The sequence below is a fragment of the Geospiza fortis genome, unplaced genomic scaffold, assembly GCF_000277835.1.
Source record: "Geospiza fortis unplaced genomic scaffold, GeoFor_1.0 scaffold281, whole genome shotgun sequence".
NCBI classification, from domain to species: domain Eukaryota; kingdom Metazoa; phylum Chordata; class Aves; order Passeriformes; family Thraupidae; genus Geospiza; species Geospiza fortis.
The window spans coordinates 2,915,689-2,933,916 of record NW_005054340.1 but is presented as its reverse complement, the minus strand read 5'-3'; the positions used below and the strand labels follow the sequence as shown (position 1 = coordinate 2,933,916).

Sequence of the window (18,228 nt, the reverse complement as noted above, 5' to 3'; positions counted from 1 at the left end):
TCATTTGCACATATCAGGTATTGGCTGTGATTTAAGCCTGGCTGATTTCCCATTATGGCTTTCGAACAACAAGCTCGGTACAGGAAAGAGAGGAGAAAGGGCTACTCAGGAGAAAATTTTATAAAACCACACAGTTTTTTTTTGGCAGAGGAATGGCTCTGAAACATTTCCTTGCTTGAGAAAGCATGGAGCAGCAAGTCTGAGCATTACGTCAGCCTGTGCTTTGTAGGCATCTTATATGGAGAGAATGAACTGCATGCAGGGGCAAAATGCATTGGAGAAACTGCTGGTGGCCTCAGTATTGCAAAGGGGGCATGATCAAGTGCTGACTTTTTAATGTTTCTTGAATTTTATTTTAGTTTTTTTAGCTGTGAAGTTGGAGGCCCTTAGGGCCTTACAGCAAGCAGGAACACTCCGCATTTAAATCAACTAAAGCCAACCAACACTTTTATTATTCTAAATCTTGTAGTTTGCAGAGGTGTGATTCATGATTGTTGTGTCACACAGCTGAGCAGCACAGGTTTGCTCACAAATCACTGAACTGACTTCTGAGATAGCAGGGAATTTTAAGTACTCTCTTTAAAGCAATGCCTCAAAATAGAAGAATATCAAGATGTAAATGGCATTTGGGCATATGATCCTAGAGAGATAGTGTGTGATGAGATCTAGGGAAGCAGCAGGTGGGTGCCCAAGTCTGAAGCTGGGAATAAAGTCAGATTTAGATTCAGAATCCTCTTCTACTCTCCTTGTGCTCTACAAGTTGATGTCCCTTGTCCCTCTGTGGAATGTGATGTTAGTGCCCCCCACCCATGAGCTGGAAGTGAGGTTCTTCTACCTTGTCCTTTTCACTTAACCTGCAGTAAAAAAGAGGAGGCAATAACCCTCTATCGTCTCTTCCCTTGTGTGCAGCTGTAGTCTGAGAAGAGGTTGCTCAGTTTTGTGTCACCAGGGAGAGCAAACAAAATTGTGATAAAGAGGATCAAAGTTATCTGCATTACCATTTGAGGATGTACTGCTGAAGTGATCCTGTGTTAGCATATCAGTGAGAACTGGCTTCTTGGAGGCTTTCAGGGGTGAGATTACTTGTAGTAACAGTGCACCAGGTACTAGAAACACACAGGATTAGGTTCTTACACAGATTGCTATGAGATTTTACAGCCGTGTCAGGCTTTGGCTGTGCAAGAGGAAATTAATCATGTTCTCTCAAGTATTTCCATCTTAGTTTCCTATTCCCTGATGAAACTTCGTATCTTTTGGGAATAAATGCTTGATACCAAGCACCACTATCTGTAAGAAATCATGTTAGAGGGACCATGGTAAAACATGTTTTTAAGCATTTAGTAATGCATTTATATGCCCAGCCTGCCAGTAAATTGTCAAATAACCAAAAAAATCTTGTAAGCTATTGATAAAAAGTCTGTCATGGAGGAGTGACATTACAGTGGAAAAATTAAAACCAAAAAAAATCACAAAGGAAAAAGAAGGATGAGGTCTCAGTCTGTGTAAGTTATTAGATGACATGGAGGGTCAGGGTTTCTCCCTGCAGCTGGTCTGTGTGCAGCCTCAGCAGATGTGGAGTGGTGTGTGCACAAATCTTCTTAACCCATAATGAACAATGGAGGTGTTGGTGTTGGCTGTCTTGACGTGGGGTTGGTAAGGAAGGATAGCTGTCCCTTCAATTAGTACCTCACAGCATGTTTCTTCATGGTAGGTCTGTGGCTCAGGCAGCCTGATTGATTTTCTTCAGAAGCCTGCTGCTTACTCACAATGTGGGGAGAATGAGGCCAGATTGGGGTTTAGTCTGCAGGGACTGGAGGCTTTAGTAAGGACGACCTCAGATGAAATGGCAGCAGATTACACACAGGTGGAAAGGAGGGTCCATGAAAAGTTCCAGCTGGGGTCTGTGCTGTGAGTCACACCTTCTGTCAGTGTGCTGAGACCCTGCCAGCAAGGCTTCAAACCTTAAATCCCTGTTTCCCAAATGCTTTTAATTGCCTGTCTCACATGGATGGTGCTGCAGTTCTGGGACAAACACCCCATGGGACTTGCTGTGAATTTCAATGGAGGCCCTGAATAATGTATTCAAACAACAAGGGTTCACTTCAGCTGAAAGTTTAGGCAATCACTTACAGAGCTCTAAATATGCCCTTACAAAACTTTGATATCTCCAGCATTTAAGCCTGTGCCTTTAACAATCCATTTCTATTCTATGAAATTGTAACCGTGTGTAAAAAATAAGTCATTCTGAGTAGCTAGCATTCCTCTGGGCCCATATGAGAGAGGTAGAAAATCCTGGCTTCCTTTAGAAGAAATTATGGATACCTTTAAAAAGGAAAGTTCACAAAGAGGCTGAGTATATTTACTCAGGGATAACTTTTAGTCCATACAAACCAAACAGAAGGATTGAAATGCAAGAGTACAGGGACAGTAACTAATAAAAAGTATATTAAATAGCCCTTCAATTGTAATTTTATTGTTGTGTATGAAAGCATTGAAATCTCAGCAAGCCAGTCAGAATCATTTGAGCATATTTTCCCCGACAAAGAAGCTACTTCCAGCTCTTCTCTTTGCTGAATATAGTCAAGCAGGACCTGAAAAATGACCACAGCATCTTTGTGGATGGATCTGATTCAACAGTGTCTTGACAAGCTGAGATTTTTAAACACTAGTGCAAATAGTCAGTGTAGCAGTGTACTGCCTCGCAGCCCATAAATGGGCTGCAGTCTTAAAAATGTCCTTGGGATGCCCTTGCCTTGCCTTTACTTTGTAAAGTAAGCTGGGTGACAGGCTGAATATAAATACAAAAGCATTTTCACATTCATTTATTAAGGCTCCTGCTTTGACTGTTTTGGTAGAGTAGAAGACCTCTAAAATTACAGTGTTCCTTCTATGCAGCACTATTTTTAGCACAGGAAACTCTAACCTGTGGCATGAGAGTGGCTAATTTTGCAGTCTGTCTCTTATCTGAAATACTCAGGGCTGCAAGATGAGTGGTGCAGGTCAGATGCAGTAGTAGGAGTTGACAGCTAATGGTGTAAATGATTGCTGCTGGTAAATGCAGTGCTTTCAGGTTCAGACCTGCAGAGACTGTAAAAAGAGCCAGCATGTCATTACTGAGCTTGCAGGGAAATCTGGCATGGAGTTTGCAGCGGAACTTTTTTGAAGCACAAGGATTGTTGCAATATACCCATGTTCTTTTTCTAGCAAGTTACCACCAGCAGTGTTAATACTTCTTAAAGGCTGTTCATGGATTTTTGGGGTGGGTGTACAGAAAAAGGCCAGGAGAACTTTGGACATGTGAAACACTTACTGTTGTTTCAGGTTTATTGAAATATTCCTTGACTTGCCAGTGCCATACAGTAGAAATCTCAAATAAATAATAGCTCTGGGAAGTTCTTTGTTTTTATTGTCCTCTATTTTTATGGTGTTTATCTGGACACAAGTACTCTGGGACAGGAAGGGAATGCCTTCCAAAACAAAGCAGGCATCAAACTTGTGTGTGTTTCAACCCACACCTGTTCCAGTTGTTCCATGCTGGCTACATGTTAGAGAAAAATGTAGAGGGTTTCTTCCTTTGAAATAGGCTTTTAGGTGAGTGGGGCTTCATCTTCCTTGGGAAGGATATGCACAGGTTTTAATGCTCTTTGCTTTATGTGCTGGAAGCACATAAATTCTGAGGTTGAAAATCTGTTGAATAAACTGTTGTCACCAAAGCTGATGGTGCAAATGACTGAAGAAATGATGGCTAGAAAAACAGGGGGTGAAATGATTTGTTGGAGCTAGGGGGATGACATGCACACAGCTGCAGCTGCAGTCTCCAGGTTTGACTGACCTTATCCCTGCCTGTCCTGGTGTCATAGAGCATTTCCCTATTGCAGGCAAGGGCATTTCCCTTTCACTACTTTCAGGTTACTGGCGAGAATCCTTGACACCAGTGAAGGCTGCCAAGCAGTACATTTGGGTGAGGATCACTGAGCATAATTTGGTTTAAAAAAGGCAAGCAATGGGCATGCAGAATTCTGCATATCAGTTCAGCTAGATTGTAAATATTAGAAATTAAATTAGTCACATTTTTCAAACTTGTCTGTGAGGAAAGCCTGGCATTTGTTTTGACTCATGGAGCTGTTGATTGAAATCAGAAGACCCTGGGGACCATTTCAGAAACATCTAACTTAGTAAGTCTTGCTATTTCTGACAAAATGTACATATTTGTATGTGAAAACTAGTTCCAAACCCCCTATAAAGCAGAGAAAGACTGGCCTCTTCTTCATTTCTGGTGGTCTTCTCCAGAGTAAAACTGCCAGTATTTCATTCTAGGAGTGAAAGAGCAGATTTAAAGGAACTAAGACACTGAAAAAAAGTTTAAATTTTAAAAATTACTTTTTTACATCTGTTTCATCCTTTCTTTCTCTGCATGTATCTTCCACAAAATCTTTTCTAAGCCAGGGAAATCAACAATTTTAAGGCACAGTAGCAAGGCTGACATGGTTCTGCTCAAGTTCTTACAGGGAAATCCAGAAACAAGGGAGTGGGATTTTTTCCTTCTCTCCTATCACCCTTATCTCTCTTGCCAATCTCTCTGTGCACCCCATCCTGCCTGCCTAAAGTCTGTGAGGGTGCTGTAATTTGTCATTTTTATGCCTGTACTCTGGTGAGGCAGTCAGGAGTTCAGGGAGGAAGAAGGATTTACACAGGGTGAAGTCAGGTGTGCTCTGTGTTTCAGCAGATGATGGATTTCTGTGCAAATGATTCACAGAATGAAAAAATGTTCTCTGTGTTATTCAGACCTTGGGGTCATCACTAAAGATACTGTCCAGGGAAAGGGGAAAAAGAAGAAAAGTTTTTTCTTAAAGCTCAGTCAAGCTGTAATCTGAAGAGCTATTTTATTATTAAAATTGTGCATTGGCGTTAGATGTCTGTCCCAATGGCTGCTACTAATTGTGATTTCAGGCAGAAGCTCTGCCCTTTGGGAGACTCACTATAGATCAGAGCAAGCATTTAGCAGCTTGAGGAACCAAAGTCTCACCAGTTGAGACTCCAGGTCATGCTAAAGTCTTGGCTTTGGTGCTGACTGGTGCAAATGCAGTGGAGACTTTTGGATCTAGGAAATAATGAATTACAAGTTGCGTCTGCAACACAATAAAAAAGCACCCTTATCATGTGGAACAGACCTGGCTTGTAGTTATTAATTTCACATTGATATTGCTCAGTGCCTTAACATGACTTGGCTGATGTGATTCTAGCTGTTGTTCAGTGATATTGTGTGCTGGAGTGGTTCAGCACTGCCATTCCATGATAAAAGTGAAATATCTATTGAAAATTTAGTTGATTGCATCTCAGAGACAATTCTGAAAGCTATCTGTTGACTTTCTTTTCTGTTGCCTTCTCTTTTGTAAATTTGATCTTACTTTGCAGGAGTCTTAGTTTTAGGAATGACTTCAAATTTTTACTGTGGAAGATGTACTGTTTTAAAATCAGTCGTGGTTCTGCTGTCTGTCTGAAGTTTTCCTAGAGAATACAATTAGTTCCCAAGTGTTCATTTGTGAACCAAGTCTAGCCTTAACAGCAGTACTGGTAGAAATTCAGCAGACCCCAGAGCTAGGTCCTGTCCTGTATTTGGTGTCAGTGGACAAGTTAGCTTGCTTACCACAGGAGGTCTGAAGGAGCACCAGGAAAGAGGGAAAGGTGATCATCATCTGCACAGGTAACCCTTTGCATGGAGATTTGATACTATTGCATGTTTAACTCATTGCTGCACCAAACAGTGTTCAGGTGGAGATGGTTGTCACTCTGTCTGAGAAGCGTCTGCAGTTCAGTAGTGGGATATGTGCAGTTCTTGCACTCTAGTTCAATAAAGGCACATGCAATTGATTTCTTTTAATTGTGAGGAGTCCTGCTAGAAGTTATGCTTGAAGTTATCTCTGCTGTGGGGGTAGGGGGGATCTTTTAGTATTTCATATTGAAAAGCATAAGAGATAAGTCCAGCACATCTCTTATCACCAACCCTCTGTTTTCTCAAAGCAGCCATACTTGTTGCAGATGTAATTCCAATGATATGCCAGGAGGATTTGACCCTTCAATTTAATGTCTCATGTGACTGTGAGTAATTAAAAATAGCGAGTAATGTAAAGTGATGGAGTAGGCATTTGAAGTGGTTGATTAAAGTTGCAATGTTCTCCACCTTGTCCTGTGTTGATAGCATGCTAACATCTCTTGCAATGTTTAATGCTTTTTTTAAAAACTGCAGGTGTTTATGAAGTTAGATATGTGTGTGGCATTTCCACCTTCTGGTGACCGGGCAGAGCTGTTTCGAACTTCTGTAGTTGTAGGAAAATGTTACCAAAATGTTTCTTCTTCCTCTGTGAGTCAAGTGTTTTTTTAAACAGTAACATGAGCTTTCAAGCCAGGTGTGGCGCTGACTTTTGGTTGTCAAGTGCCTGGAGGTGGCAATAAAGGCGTTAGGTGATACCTCAGCCATCTGTCTCTCAAAGCAGGAGCGGCTCCCTTGCAGAGGGAGAGGCTGCCTAGTGAGAGAGACATCTGTCATGTCACCAGCATTTTGCCTGGCTGTGATGTATCCCCACTCCCAGATAGAACATCCATGCATCTTCCTCCCCACCTCAGCACACCAAAATACTGTTGTACCTACAACTCATGAGAAAAACGTCATCTCTTGAGCCAGCCAGTTTGGGTGGAGTAAAAGGACTAAAAGTAGTTTTAGTGTTAAAGAAAAAAGAAAGAGCCGTGTCTGCTTGTGGCGAGCATCAGCCTTGAGTTACACAAGGTGAAAAGTGAAAGCTTTTCCTTGTGATTTCTGTGTGTACATCTGTATCCATTCCCTGCCTTTCCTATCGGGCATCATCAGCCACCTGCACCAAAAGAGGCAGGCATGGACATGCAAAGGGCAGCTTTGCCAGGCTGAAAACTTGACACTTGGATGCCATACAGTGGGCACATCCAGGAATCCCTGCTGGCAATACCAGCCGTGATTGATACCCTCACTGAAACCATTCATGCTGAGTGTTCACTGAAATACAGAGATTTCACTTACTGTGGCAAAATCCAAATGAAACATTGTTGAGGGAGATGGGTTTGTTCACATCTTTCACAGACAAGTTTTCTCCCTCTGGTGTCACCACTAGCACACAGTGTTTTGTTTCATGAATAAAGGCACTGATGGAAAAGGTTATACTGGATAGTTGAAGTGAGCTTTTGAGTCTGTGTTTTCCTGAAGGTACTTTTTATAAGAAGTTAAAATTTGGAGGTGTAATTCATTTGTTACGGTGAATTTATTTGTCAAGTTAAAATTTGAGGGAGTAATTTGTTTGCTAAGTTGAACAAGAGGCACGATTAAAGCCAGTTAATAAATACCAAGATTGACAGTTTCCCAGGGCTTGATCTTGCTGTCACTTTTGTCAGCTGAAGAACTTCAGATCTTTATGTGAACTGTTGGCTGTATCTGTGAAATCCCACCTCCTGAATGTGCAAAATAATGAACACTGTGCTCCAGCTCTGCAGATGGCTGCAAAGGAGGGTCAGCTCATGGGTTAAGGTGGATGATGATAATTCATGCTGATGAATTAAATGGTGTGTTTACATGTGGTGCCATTTCCGTGTGGGGGTTGCCCCTGTTTTGCCAGGCAGCAATTAGTGCTGTCTTGAGCAGCTTTGCATGGCTCTGTCTGGGCTACCTCAAACCATGGTGAAAATACAGGTGACTCGGGGGTTCTCAGATGGGCTGAGGGCATTCCTGAGGCTCCCAGTGGCAGAACCATGCTGATCAGTATTCACAGCATTGCATAACTGAGTGGCTGTGGGGTTATCTGTTTTCTGAATGGAAAACAATGCTGAAAGAACTGCTGGCAAACTAAGGGAAACTTACTTCAGATGAGCAGGGGGGGTCTATTTACAGAGGAGAATATTTCTACTGTTTAGAATAGCAGTAAAGAGAAACTCTTTTAAATACAGCTTATTTAAGATTTGAGGTACCACTGGCAAACTTTCCTCCCTATCCATAGCAGATAATTGTCAATACACTAAAAACTGAATATTTTCTGGCCTTCTGGTTTTTTTTTATTACATCCATATCGCTTGTATTTGTGTATCTTCAACATTTGGAATCCTCAGGGGCTTTAAATTCAATTGCTGAAGAAGCAAAATAATCAAACTTATAGCTGTTGACCTGTTAACTGCCTGTGCTTCTTTCTGTTGTTTCTGCCTGCACAGCAGTAGCCTACAAATACACATGAAATGGAAAGAGACAATTGATGAGATTAAATGACTGTAAATGTCCTGTCTGTGGAAATGATATTCTGTAATTACCCCATGATTTCCATTCTGTAGATATTTTTATATGCTCAGGACTGCTAGTGTCCTTTAAGACATTGTGTAGCCAGTTATTAGGCTTTGTGCATTTCAGATTCATACAATTTGCCCTTCTTTATGTCCCCTGACATCTCTAACCATTGCTATTAAAATTGCTGTTTTGAACCTGCTCATTGCAGATGCCAGACCAGTTTGATCAGACAGTGGTGCTTAACCAGCTGCGCTATTCTGGGATGTTGGAGACGGTCAGGATCCGGAGGGCTGGTTTCCCAGTCCGGAGGCCCTTTCAAGACTTTTATAAAAGGTAAACACACTGACTCGTGGACTTGAAGTGTAAGTCAATATTCCTATGTTGAGGAATAAAAGCAAAAAGAATCATATGGCAAAAATAGAACTGAATCTCTCAAATGAAACAATAAATACTTTTTGGTTGCCAGGTATAAAGTCCTCATGAGAAACTTAACTCTCCCTGAAGATTTAAATGAGAAATGTGCCGTCCTACTTCGTCTGTATGACAACACAAGCACTGAATGGCAGCTTGGAAAAAATAAGGTAAAATAACCTGACTGTGCATACTGTGGTGCTGTTGCATATACAAGGCTGAGGGGACAGGATTTAGACTGCACAGCTGCAGAGATGTAGTTCTAATGGTAATTACTTCTGGCCCTTAAAGAAGCTGTACATGCCTGTTGGTGCTCTTGAAACTCTTAAAGCAACAATTAATGGTTGTGCTGAGGAATTTGCTGTCTAAGGCACTTAGAAACTGACTGGTGATTTCAGTCACAGAGAAAGAGTCCACCTGAATTTTCTGTCACTGCTCACAAGTGGTAGCACTGGTGAGGATCAGAACTTAAAATGTGGTATTTGGATTTTTTCATTTTTTAGAAGTATGGAACATGTGGGGAAACACTTTTGTTCTGCAGAGAGCTCCACTCATACTAGTAAACCGACCTAACCAATACCTTTTCGGTAGCAGAAATCAGGGGGAAGAATTTTAGTCAGCGTTCACATGGCAGAATCGCATGTTTGCCATCCTAATCTGAGCTCCAAGTGTGTTTGCCATTCTAGTCTGAGAGTCTTTTCCAGAGGTACATTAGACCTTGATGTGTGTTCTACCAGAGAACTTGACCTTCACCCACATTATTTTTCTTTAAAGAAAAAAAAATTAAATTGTTTTAGAATTAATTAAATAATCAAATTTTAATTTGAGAAATAAAACAATCCAGATGTTTTTATGCGCTCATTTTTCAAGTTTGATTGTAGACAGCAGCTTGTGATTTGTGCTCTTAGATTTCAGCAAATGATATGATAGCATTGCAGACTTGGGAGAAGATTCCCCATTTCAGGATTTGAGATCTCCTAAATATTAAAAACTTTTTAGAAACACTTTTTACTACCATAAGGTAGCAAGTATATTTTGTAAAATCTGATTTCTGTAGGAAATCTTTTTCTTCTCCACACAGCTGGATGGTTTGGAAGGGTTTCTTCTCTTCCTCTGTATGCTTAAGGACTCCTAGACTTGCACTGGGAAAGTTGTTTCAATCATCTTACAGTTGCTGTAAGAAGGAAGAAAGAATCTGAAATATTCTGATGGCAATTGATGTCATCTCCCATCCCACTTTTGTAGCCAGTGGCTCCCAAATAGCACAGTGATGGCATTGGGCTGCAGAGCTGGGCTGTGCATCCCAGCCTATTTCAGATGTAGCATATTAGCAGTGTTTATGCATGGACCCTGGAGAGTGCTTTGGCATCTTATGGACACATGTTTATCAGAAGGAGTTTTTTATCAACTGCTCATCAGGACCTTGGCAGGAGCCAGAGCTCTGTTGTAACTTCCCTTACTGTGGCCTGGACTCATCCTCCCCCAGGAGCTGCCTGCACCCTGGTGAGACTGCATAAACAGGAAAAGAGCACAAGAGGACACTGCTTTCAGACTGAACATGGGATGAGGCACTATCCTGCCCCTATATTATCTTATAATGGCATTGGAATGATTTGGCTTCAGCGTGATTTTTTTTCCTTGTCTTTTATATCTCAAGCTGCAATGCACCTGGTCAGGAAAAGGCATTAGTCTGAGCTTCACATCTGCTTACCATCCATTTTTTGTTCCAGAAGTAGTTGACTGCTTTTCTGAAGAATTCTGTTGTGTTTTTGAAAGTTTGTGTGTAAACTAAAGAAAGATTGCCCACTGAGTGAAATAAAAGGCTTTTCCCCTGAGGGAAAACTTCATATAGAAAGAGCTGCCCAGTGTGGCACTGACATTGTGACTTCAAGACTTTCTGTGGGACCTTTTCTGTTCCTGATTCTTGGGTAACTTGTACTAGAAAGTCCCTTTCTAGCTTTGTTCAAAACTCACCCCTGTGCCTGTCCTTGAGAGTCCTGCTTTGGCTTTGATGATGGGCTGTTTTTCCATATAAACACAGAGGAAAAACCAGCTTCTTTTGCATGTGAACACCCCCAAAGGGTTTGGTTTTGGGGGTTTTTTTGGGCGGGGGGGGGAATGTGAGATTTTTTTTGTTTGGTTTTGGGGTTTTTTTACATCAAGAAAAAACACCCAGCACTTCAAAGATGAATTCCTGCTTTTAGATGTCTTTGCAGCCCTCCTCCCTTAGCAGAGCCCACCCTGTCCATGAGCTTTCCTCATCCCCATGCTGTGGTGTGCAGCCTGGCTCTCATCCCACATTATCAAAGTGTCACTGAACTGGCTATTTCCAGCTGCCCATGTGTGAGGCAGCAGCGTGCCAGGCTGTTGTCACCTATAGCTGACACCAGCATACTTGGCCTTTAAAAAAGAAGAGTTGAGAAGAGCTGGAAAAAGCGCTGACAGCAGATAGCTCACCACTATGTGAGTGTGTGGTAAAGAGCAGATGTCAAGGCAGGTGGAAGAGGGAAGCCACCTCCCCCATGCCCATGCTTGACTGGAGAAGCAGTTTTACTCATTTAAGGCAAAATAGGCTGTGTTAGCTCAGTTTATGTCAATGCATGTGCTAAAGCTCCTCTGTGAGGCACTAGGTGAATGGTCCAGGTTAGTGCTTGGAAGAGAGCCTGGGAAGCATTCTGTCTGTGGGAGGGTGGCCAGCTCTGGTGGGGGGTCTGGCCCTGGCTGCTCTCTCCATGTAATATCAGGAAAACACAGTCGAGCCCACATGAGCATGAAGGCACTCTCACTTTTGCCTACTTCTGCAGTCCTGTAGCAATGTCTTTGGAAGCTGCAAGCCTTGTAAAGGGTTGTGGAGCCCGATGTCCCTGTGAAAAATGTAAATTGTCAGGATGGTATTTCTGCCCCCGTGATTAGAAAGTTCATGCTAAGCCCTGCAGCTTTTTTGGCCTGTGTTACTCTGGTGGGAAAGGCTGTTTAATGAATCCAGTAATTATGTTACATTTGGAAAAACTCTGTTCCTAATTAAAAGTTACAATAGAGTAATCTGACCCTTCCCATTGAAATCCAAAGTTAGAGGAACATCTGCAGGTGTTTTCTTTTAAGAGGACTACATTCTGTTTTTCTTTTCTCTGCTGAGGAAATAGTACATTTTTCTCTGAATTCAAAGCTGAGGCTTGCTGCTTAGACTGATCTGGCTCTCCCTTAAATATGATGCTGACCAAAATTTGTTAAGTCAGAATTTTTCTTCTGTAGGTGTTTCTCCGGGAATCCTTAGAGCACAAGTTGGAGAAGCAGCGGGAAGCAGAAGTCACCAAGGCAGCGATGATCATCCGAGCGCACATCTTAGGTTATGCAGCCCGGTAAGTGACAACATGAGAATATTAATAGTAAGGATTTGAAATAATAGATGAGTTGTCAAGAAGTTAAATCCTTCTGACACATTTCTCAAATTTTTGTAGGGGCCAGGCATTCAAATCCTGTAAGTGGCTTTTGAAAATAGCAGCTGAAAATACTCATGAATAATGCAAAGTTTGAATTGTTTTAATATAATGAATAGGACAATACAGAAATTTGGAAGTCAGCCAGTATCCATCTGATTGTATCATGGCATTAGAGCCATGGTAGGAACTCTAGTTGGATGGCACCTAGTGGGCCTGCCCAAAGTCACCAGCTGAGATGCTGATTTATCTGTGCTTCTTTATGGTAAGAAAACAGAAGGAAAATAAAACTAATCCATTTGGTTCTTGGAGATGAAGAATCTGTGGTTTTGATTAATGTTTGACTTGATTACCTGGCTTCATGCATTATGTGTTAGGTGGAGTTGTTCATCCCATCTATTTATTTCTCTGCTTTTTCTATAAGTGAGTTGAGGATAGTTTAAGGAAGCTTGTTTGCATAATGAGGTAATTTCTTTTCATGTGCTTATTAGTCCTGTTCTTATATTCTGACCAGTATATTACTTAAAAACAATATCCCTTTTTTAATGCCAGCTGTCCTGCTCTGCATGGTCTTTCTTTTCAGAGATGTGGGATGGCTCTATATATTCTTTCTCTGCATGTGTGCACACACACAGAACTGCCTTTTTACCAGCTCCTTGGCAGGGGCATAAGAACATGTAAGACATGCATAAGAACATGTAAGACCATGTGCATTTCCTTAATGAAGACACACAGGGTGCTGTCAAGAAATGAGAGAATCTTGCTTCTCAAAGGGACAAGAATGTGAGCAGTGGGGGAGCTATCACAGAGCTAGAACTATCACAGGCTCACTATTGCAGGTCACTGTGGCAAGATCCCTCACAACTGTTTCATTACAAATTTGCTTCTTCCTTTTCTCCCCCCAGAAAGCGGTACAGAAAGGTTCTCTACTATGTGGTTGTGATACAGAAGAACTACAGAGCATTCAGTGGCAGGAAGAAGTTCCTGTGCCTGAAGAAAGCAGCCACAGTCCTTCAGAAGCAGCGGCGAGGCCAGCTTGCTCGGCGTCTTTACAGGGAGCGACTGGAGGAGAAGCGGAGACAAGAGGAGGAAAGGAGAAGAGAGGAGGAGGAAAGGTGCAGTCTCTGGCTTACATCAATCTCCTGTCTGTGCCCTATTAGGTGTTGGTCTGAAAACCTTTATTTCAGGCTATTCTTGAACATGTGATTTGGGAAACCTTTGCTACTTTTGCTAAAAGACATATATAGCTATCATGGTGGTTTCATAGTCACAAACATATTCGTTGTGGTCTTATTTTTGGCTGTCTTTTCCAGGTGGCAAATGATCTCTGTAAGCTGAGCTATTGCCATAGCAAAGGAATGCCATGAGCTTATGTTGAGCTTGATTGACTGACTTTTTTTCTTCACTCACTTTTATAGGAAAAGACAAAGGCAAGAAGCAGAGCGTCTTGCCCAGCAGGTAAATTACATTCTTAATGCTTTCAGCCATCCTGTTTATTTGAGTATCTCAACCCAGCAATTAAAAAAATAAAAGGTATCTGTAGCATTAAAACTAAACTAATTACAGGAGCTGGCAGATAAAGCCAAAGGAAACTTAATATAGTTTGCATGGAAATTTCTTTTACCTGATGCTTCATTTAATTTCCAGCAAAGATTGAATTTTCTGCACATACTTGGACTTCCTCTGCTCAGCTATCTCTGAGCAAATATAATCACACTGTAGTTTGTTTATTCTTCTTTCCTTTTCATTTCTTGCTGATGTGAAGACAGGGCTCCTTTTAAATGAATGAGCATGGTGGAGTATAGAGCTTTAGAGCTTTTAGATTTTAAAAAACAAGCTTGCATTTAGGGGTCTAACTTGATTTGATTTTGTTTCATTTTATTTTTATGCAGGCTGAAGAAGAGAGAAAGAAGCAGGAACTGGCTGCCATTCAGAAAGCTCAGAAGGAGGCAGAACTGAAGCGGGAGGTGGAGAAGCAGAAAGAAAGCAGGCAGGTGGAAGAAATCCTGCGTCTGGAAAAAGAAATCGAAGACCTGCAGCGCGTGAAGAAGCAGCAGGAGCTGTCCTTGACAGAGGCTTCATTACAGAGGCTGCAGCAGCGTCGAGATGAGGAGCTCCGGCGGCTGGAGGATGAAGCATGTCGAGCAGCCCAGGAGTTCCTGGAATCTCTGAACTTCGATGAGATTGACGAATGTGTCCGAAACATTGAGAGGTCGCTCTCTGTGGGCAGTGGGTATCCTGCTGAGCTGGCTGAACAGACTGGAAATGCCTGCAGTGAAAAGCCCAATTTTAACTTCAGCCAGCCATATCCTGAGGAGGAGGTAGATGAGGGCTTTGAAGCCGATGATGATGCATTTAAGGATTCGCCCAACCCTAGTGAGCACGGCCATTCTGATCAAAGGACCAGTGGCATCAGAACAAGCGATGATTCCTCAGAAGAGGATCCTTACATGAATGATACTGTGGTGCCAACAATCCCTGCTGCCAGCGACACCATGGTCATACCTCCTGCCCATGACACAGTGAGTCTCCACAACTCTTCCAGCGGCGAATCCACGTACTGCATGCCAGAAAATGTATCCTGCAGACCCCCAAATTCTGTGGAACTTATTTCTCCTGATGGAGACTATGATTACGACCAGGACGACTATGAAGATGGTGCTATCACTTCTGGCAGCAGTGTGACCTTCTCCAACTCGCACAGTAGCCAGTGGTCACCGGACTACCGGTGTTCCGTGGGGACGTACAATAGCTCTGGAGCATACCGGTTCAGCTCTGAGGGAGCTCAGTCTTCTGTAAGTAGCAATGTTTATGTTATCTAATAATTGATAGGTGCTTTCTGATTATTTTTTTTCCCTGCTGTACAGCTGTAGATTCACTGTAGCTGTTCCTAGAAATCATTGTGTAGCATGATTTGCTCGGAGCACCTTTGGAAATAGTGGTCTGTTGCCATCTAGATGCCACTGGGGTGAGTGCATTCGAGTCAGAGGCTGCTCAGATGCTGTTTGCAGTACTGGGCTTTTGCACAGATATGGTTTTAACTGCTTTACTGCAGCACTGTGTGTTACTTGGTGAGGAGCTCAGTGCACAGCAAAGTTTTTCTCTGTGCATGTGTTTGGAGTTGAGGTACCAGGTAGCATGTTGGGGAATTAATTTCAGGAAAACTAAATTTAGTTATGTGTGCAAGTTGCAAAGGTATTGGAGAATAAGATGTTTGCAGAAGTCCCTGATGTGCCAGGTATATTTTGAGATTATTTGGAGAATTAAGTTCACGCAATGGAAAATGTTTAAATTACTGAGGCAGACACATGTTCTGCAGAGAAATTTTTCAGTGCTGTTTACTGAGTATACTGTGGGGTTTCCTTCTACAAATGTTTTTGAACGAATATGATTTCCTCTATCTCTCAGCCAGTGTTTCTGTGAGACTGAGTGATTGGGAAAGTGTATTTCAGGAACACTGACTTGTTTAGAAGTAAAACTTTAATGATATAATATCTACTACATTTGAGGCAGTGATAAGCAGTCCAAGAGCCATTGTGGGTGTTGGGTTAAGTTGACAGTTCTTGCCTGAGGAAAAAACACTTTCAGTGTCTCTGTTGAAGATGCCTTCCTGCTGCATGACTCTGGATGTGTGTCAAATACAGAACAGAAATTCTGACTTTCTGGGATGAGGGAAATCTAGTACCACAGCTTCTGCAATGTTTCCTTTTCAATACATTTTTAAGCTGTTCCCCACAGCACTTCAGTGACAGGGGCAGGTAGCGCAGGATAGCTTACTCTGACCATACTCTTGCAAAGGGATAACTTTCCTGAGCCTCTACAAAGGTTTGACACAGATTTGTTTTGTAATCAAACTGTTGAATCAAACAAGCTGAAACTTACTACAGTGTACTCCTTCCTTTGTTAGCTGGGTGAAAACCAATGAGGAACCTTCCAATACATAATAAAATGTTTTATCTAGAGTTTTCTAAACCAACTTGATCTAAACTCTTCCCTGAGAGATTATGACCTTTCTTTCCTTTCTTGTGTAGTTTGAAGACAGTGAAGAAGATTTTGACTCCAGGTTTGATACAGATGATGAACTTTCCTACCGGAGGGATTCAGTCTACAGCTGTGTCAGCCTGCCCTACTTTCACAGTTTTCTGTACATGAAAGGTACTGGATGAATCAGAATTTGCTAAATAGACAAAATAACCAGAAATATTTATTGTGTATTATACTCCCAGTTCCTGTAGAGTTAAGCTATTTTCTTATTTTTAAAAGAGTAATGGAAAAGTGACTTTATTTAATTTGAGCTGTTCTCAAGTTAAGTTACTTGCAGTGGCTTACATCTAGCAATGTTATTCCCCTCTGCAAAAAAAGATCAATATTTTGGGCTGCCTCTATTTCATCTTACATCTTTGCTGTCTCACAAACAATGAAATATTCAGTATACATAGAGAAAAATAACTCACAAATCCAATTGTATCAAATTTTCAGGAATGCTGGTTCCTGCTGTCAAAACCTTGTAACACAGACAGCATTCTACATTGCAGACCAATTTTACTGAACCTAGTCGAATTCCACTTTGGATCTGGAAGACATGAATAAGATTACATGTAGCAAAGGGGTGTGAGAGACTGTGAAAGAATATACAGAGGAGTTCTCTGCTTAAAATTCTTGGGTTTATCTTCTGATTTTTGATAGCAAATTGTAATCTGGCTGGATCTTTTTATGATTTCATCACTGTAATATACCTTATTTAGGTATGGGAGCAGTGATGAGTGCACACACCACAGTGTTTGTGTGAAAAATAATGCAGTTGGCAGTAGCACGGCTCTTACTTTCTGACATAGCTAGCAGTCAGTTTTTGTGGGATGAGAGGAGCATATCAGTTTGGTTAAGGTTTTTATGACTGTGCTGTAACTCCAGTGCAAAAGGGCTATTGCCTATTGTATGGCCACACTTTGGTATGACTGAGCTCACACTGGTGTATTTCCTGCTCTAAACATAGCTTTGTCAGGTTTTGTGGTTTTGAGTTAAACATTGTTACCACCTAATAACCTGGAGAGAGGAAAGAGCTTAACACTAGATTTTTTTTAGCTTATCACTGAAATACATTGCAAACAATCTTAAAGATCAGAGTCTCATGTGCAACAAGACTTTTCAGTAATTTATTATTATAGATATATTATGTATATGTAAATGTAATTATATGTATGTTTCATATATTTTTGTAATTCAGAGACTTACTACGATTTATAATTTAAGGGTGTTTAGATTGACAACAATATTGGTGCCATAAGGATATACAAAAATGAGGTTTTGTGGCTTAAAGCAGACACTCAGTTTAACTGCAGTGTTGTTGGTCAGCACCCTCCAGTTTTGGTGCTGTTCACAGCATCTGTTTTATGATACAGCTCTTTGTTTTCACTGCATATAAACCCACATTTGTGTCTCTTGCCAGGTGGCTTAATCAACACATGGAAGCGACGCTGGTGTGTCCTGAAAGATGAGACCTTCCTGTGGTTTCGTTCTAAGCAGGAAGCACTTAAGCAGGGCTGGCTTCACAAAAAGGGGGGTGGATCATCTACGCTTTCCAGAAGGAACTGGAAGAAAAGATGGTTTGTTCTCAGACAGTCCAAGTTGATGTACTTTGAAAATGACAGTGAAGAAAAGCTAAAGGGTGCCATGGATGTCCGAACTGCCAAGTAGGTTTACACAGTTTTATGTTAGCCATGGTTCCTTCTAAGTAGTACTTGGGGCTCAGTCTGGGAAGGCAATGAGTGCCCTGCCTACAAATTGTGTGAATGCAAGCAGGAGAGTGTGTGGGGTGAAGTTAGTGAAAGCAAGTCTTGTCCTTAGTTGGCTCTCTCTTAAGTCTAGAGAGTGCTCCAGAGCTAAGCCAGTGCCAAATACTTCAGAAAAATGCTGCTGTAATGAACCCATCTATGCTTTCTCCCAGACTAGAGGCCCTACTTAGTCTGTAATGATTCCCAAGGCAGTTTGGGGCATGTTGCCAAGTCTGTAGCTGCAGGCAAACCCAGAATGAAGAGGGTGGAATTAAAAGGCCCTGAGTATATTGAAGTTCGCATGGGTCAAAGC

The 18,228-nt window shown here is 41.7% G+C and overlaps 1 protein-coding gene across 1 annotated transcript in view; it reads left to right on the top strand.

Annotated features, from left to right (window-relative positions):
• MYO10 (myosin X) overlaps positions 1-18,228 on the top strand; it is a gene marked incomplete at its 5' end in the record, with an annotated part of 126,993 nt that overhangs the window by 88,628 nt on the left and 20,137 nt on the right. The window contains 8 exon segments of the mRNA XM_031058256.1: positions 8,505-8,629; positions 8,763-8,877; positions 11,960-12,066; positions 13,050-13,259; positions 13,563-13,602; positions 14,037-14,939; positions 16,176-16,299; positions 17,591-17,834. Coding sequence (XP_030914116.1) covers positions 8,505-8,629; positions 8,763-8,877; positions 11,960-12,066; positions 13,050-13,259; positions 13,563-13,602; positions 14,037-14,939; positions 16,176-16,299; positions 17,591-17,834 — 1,868 coding nt within the window.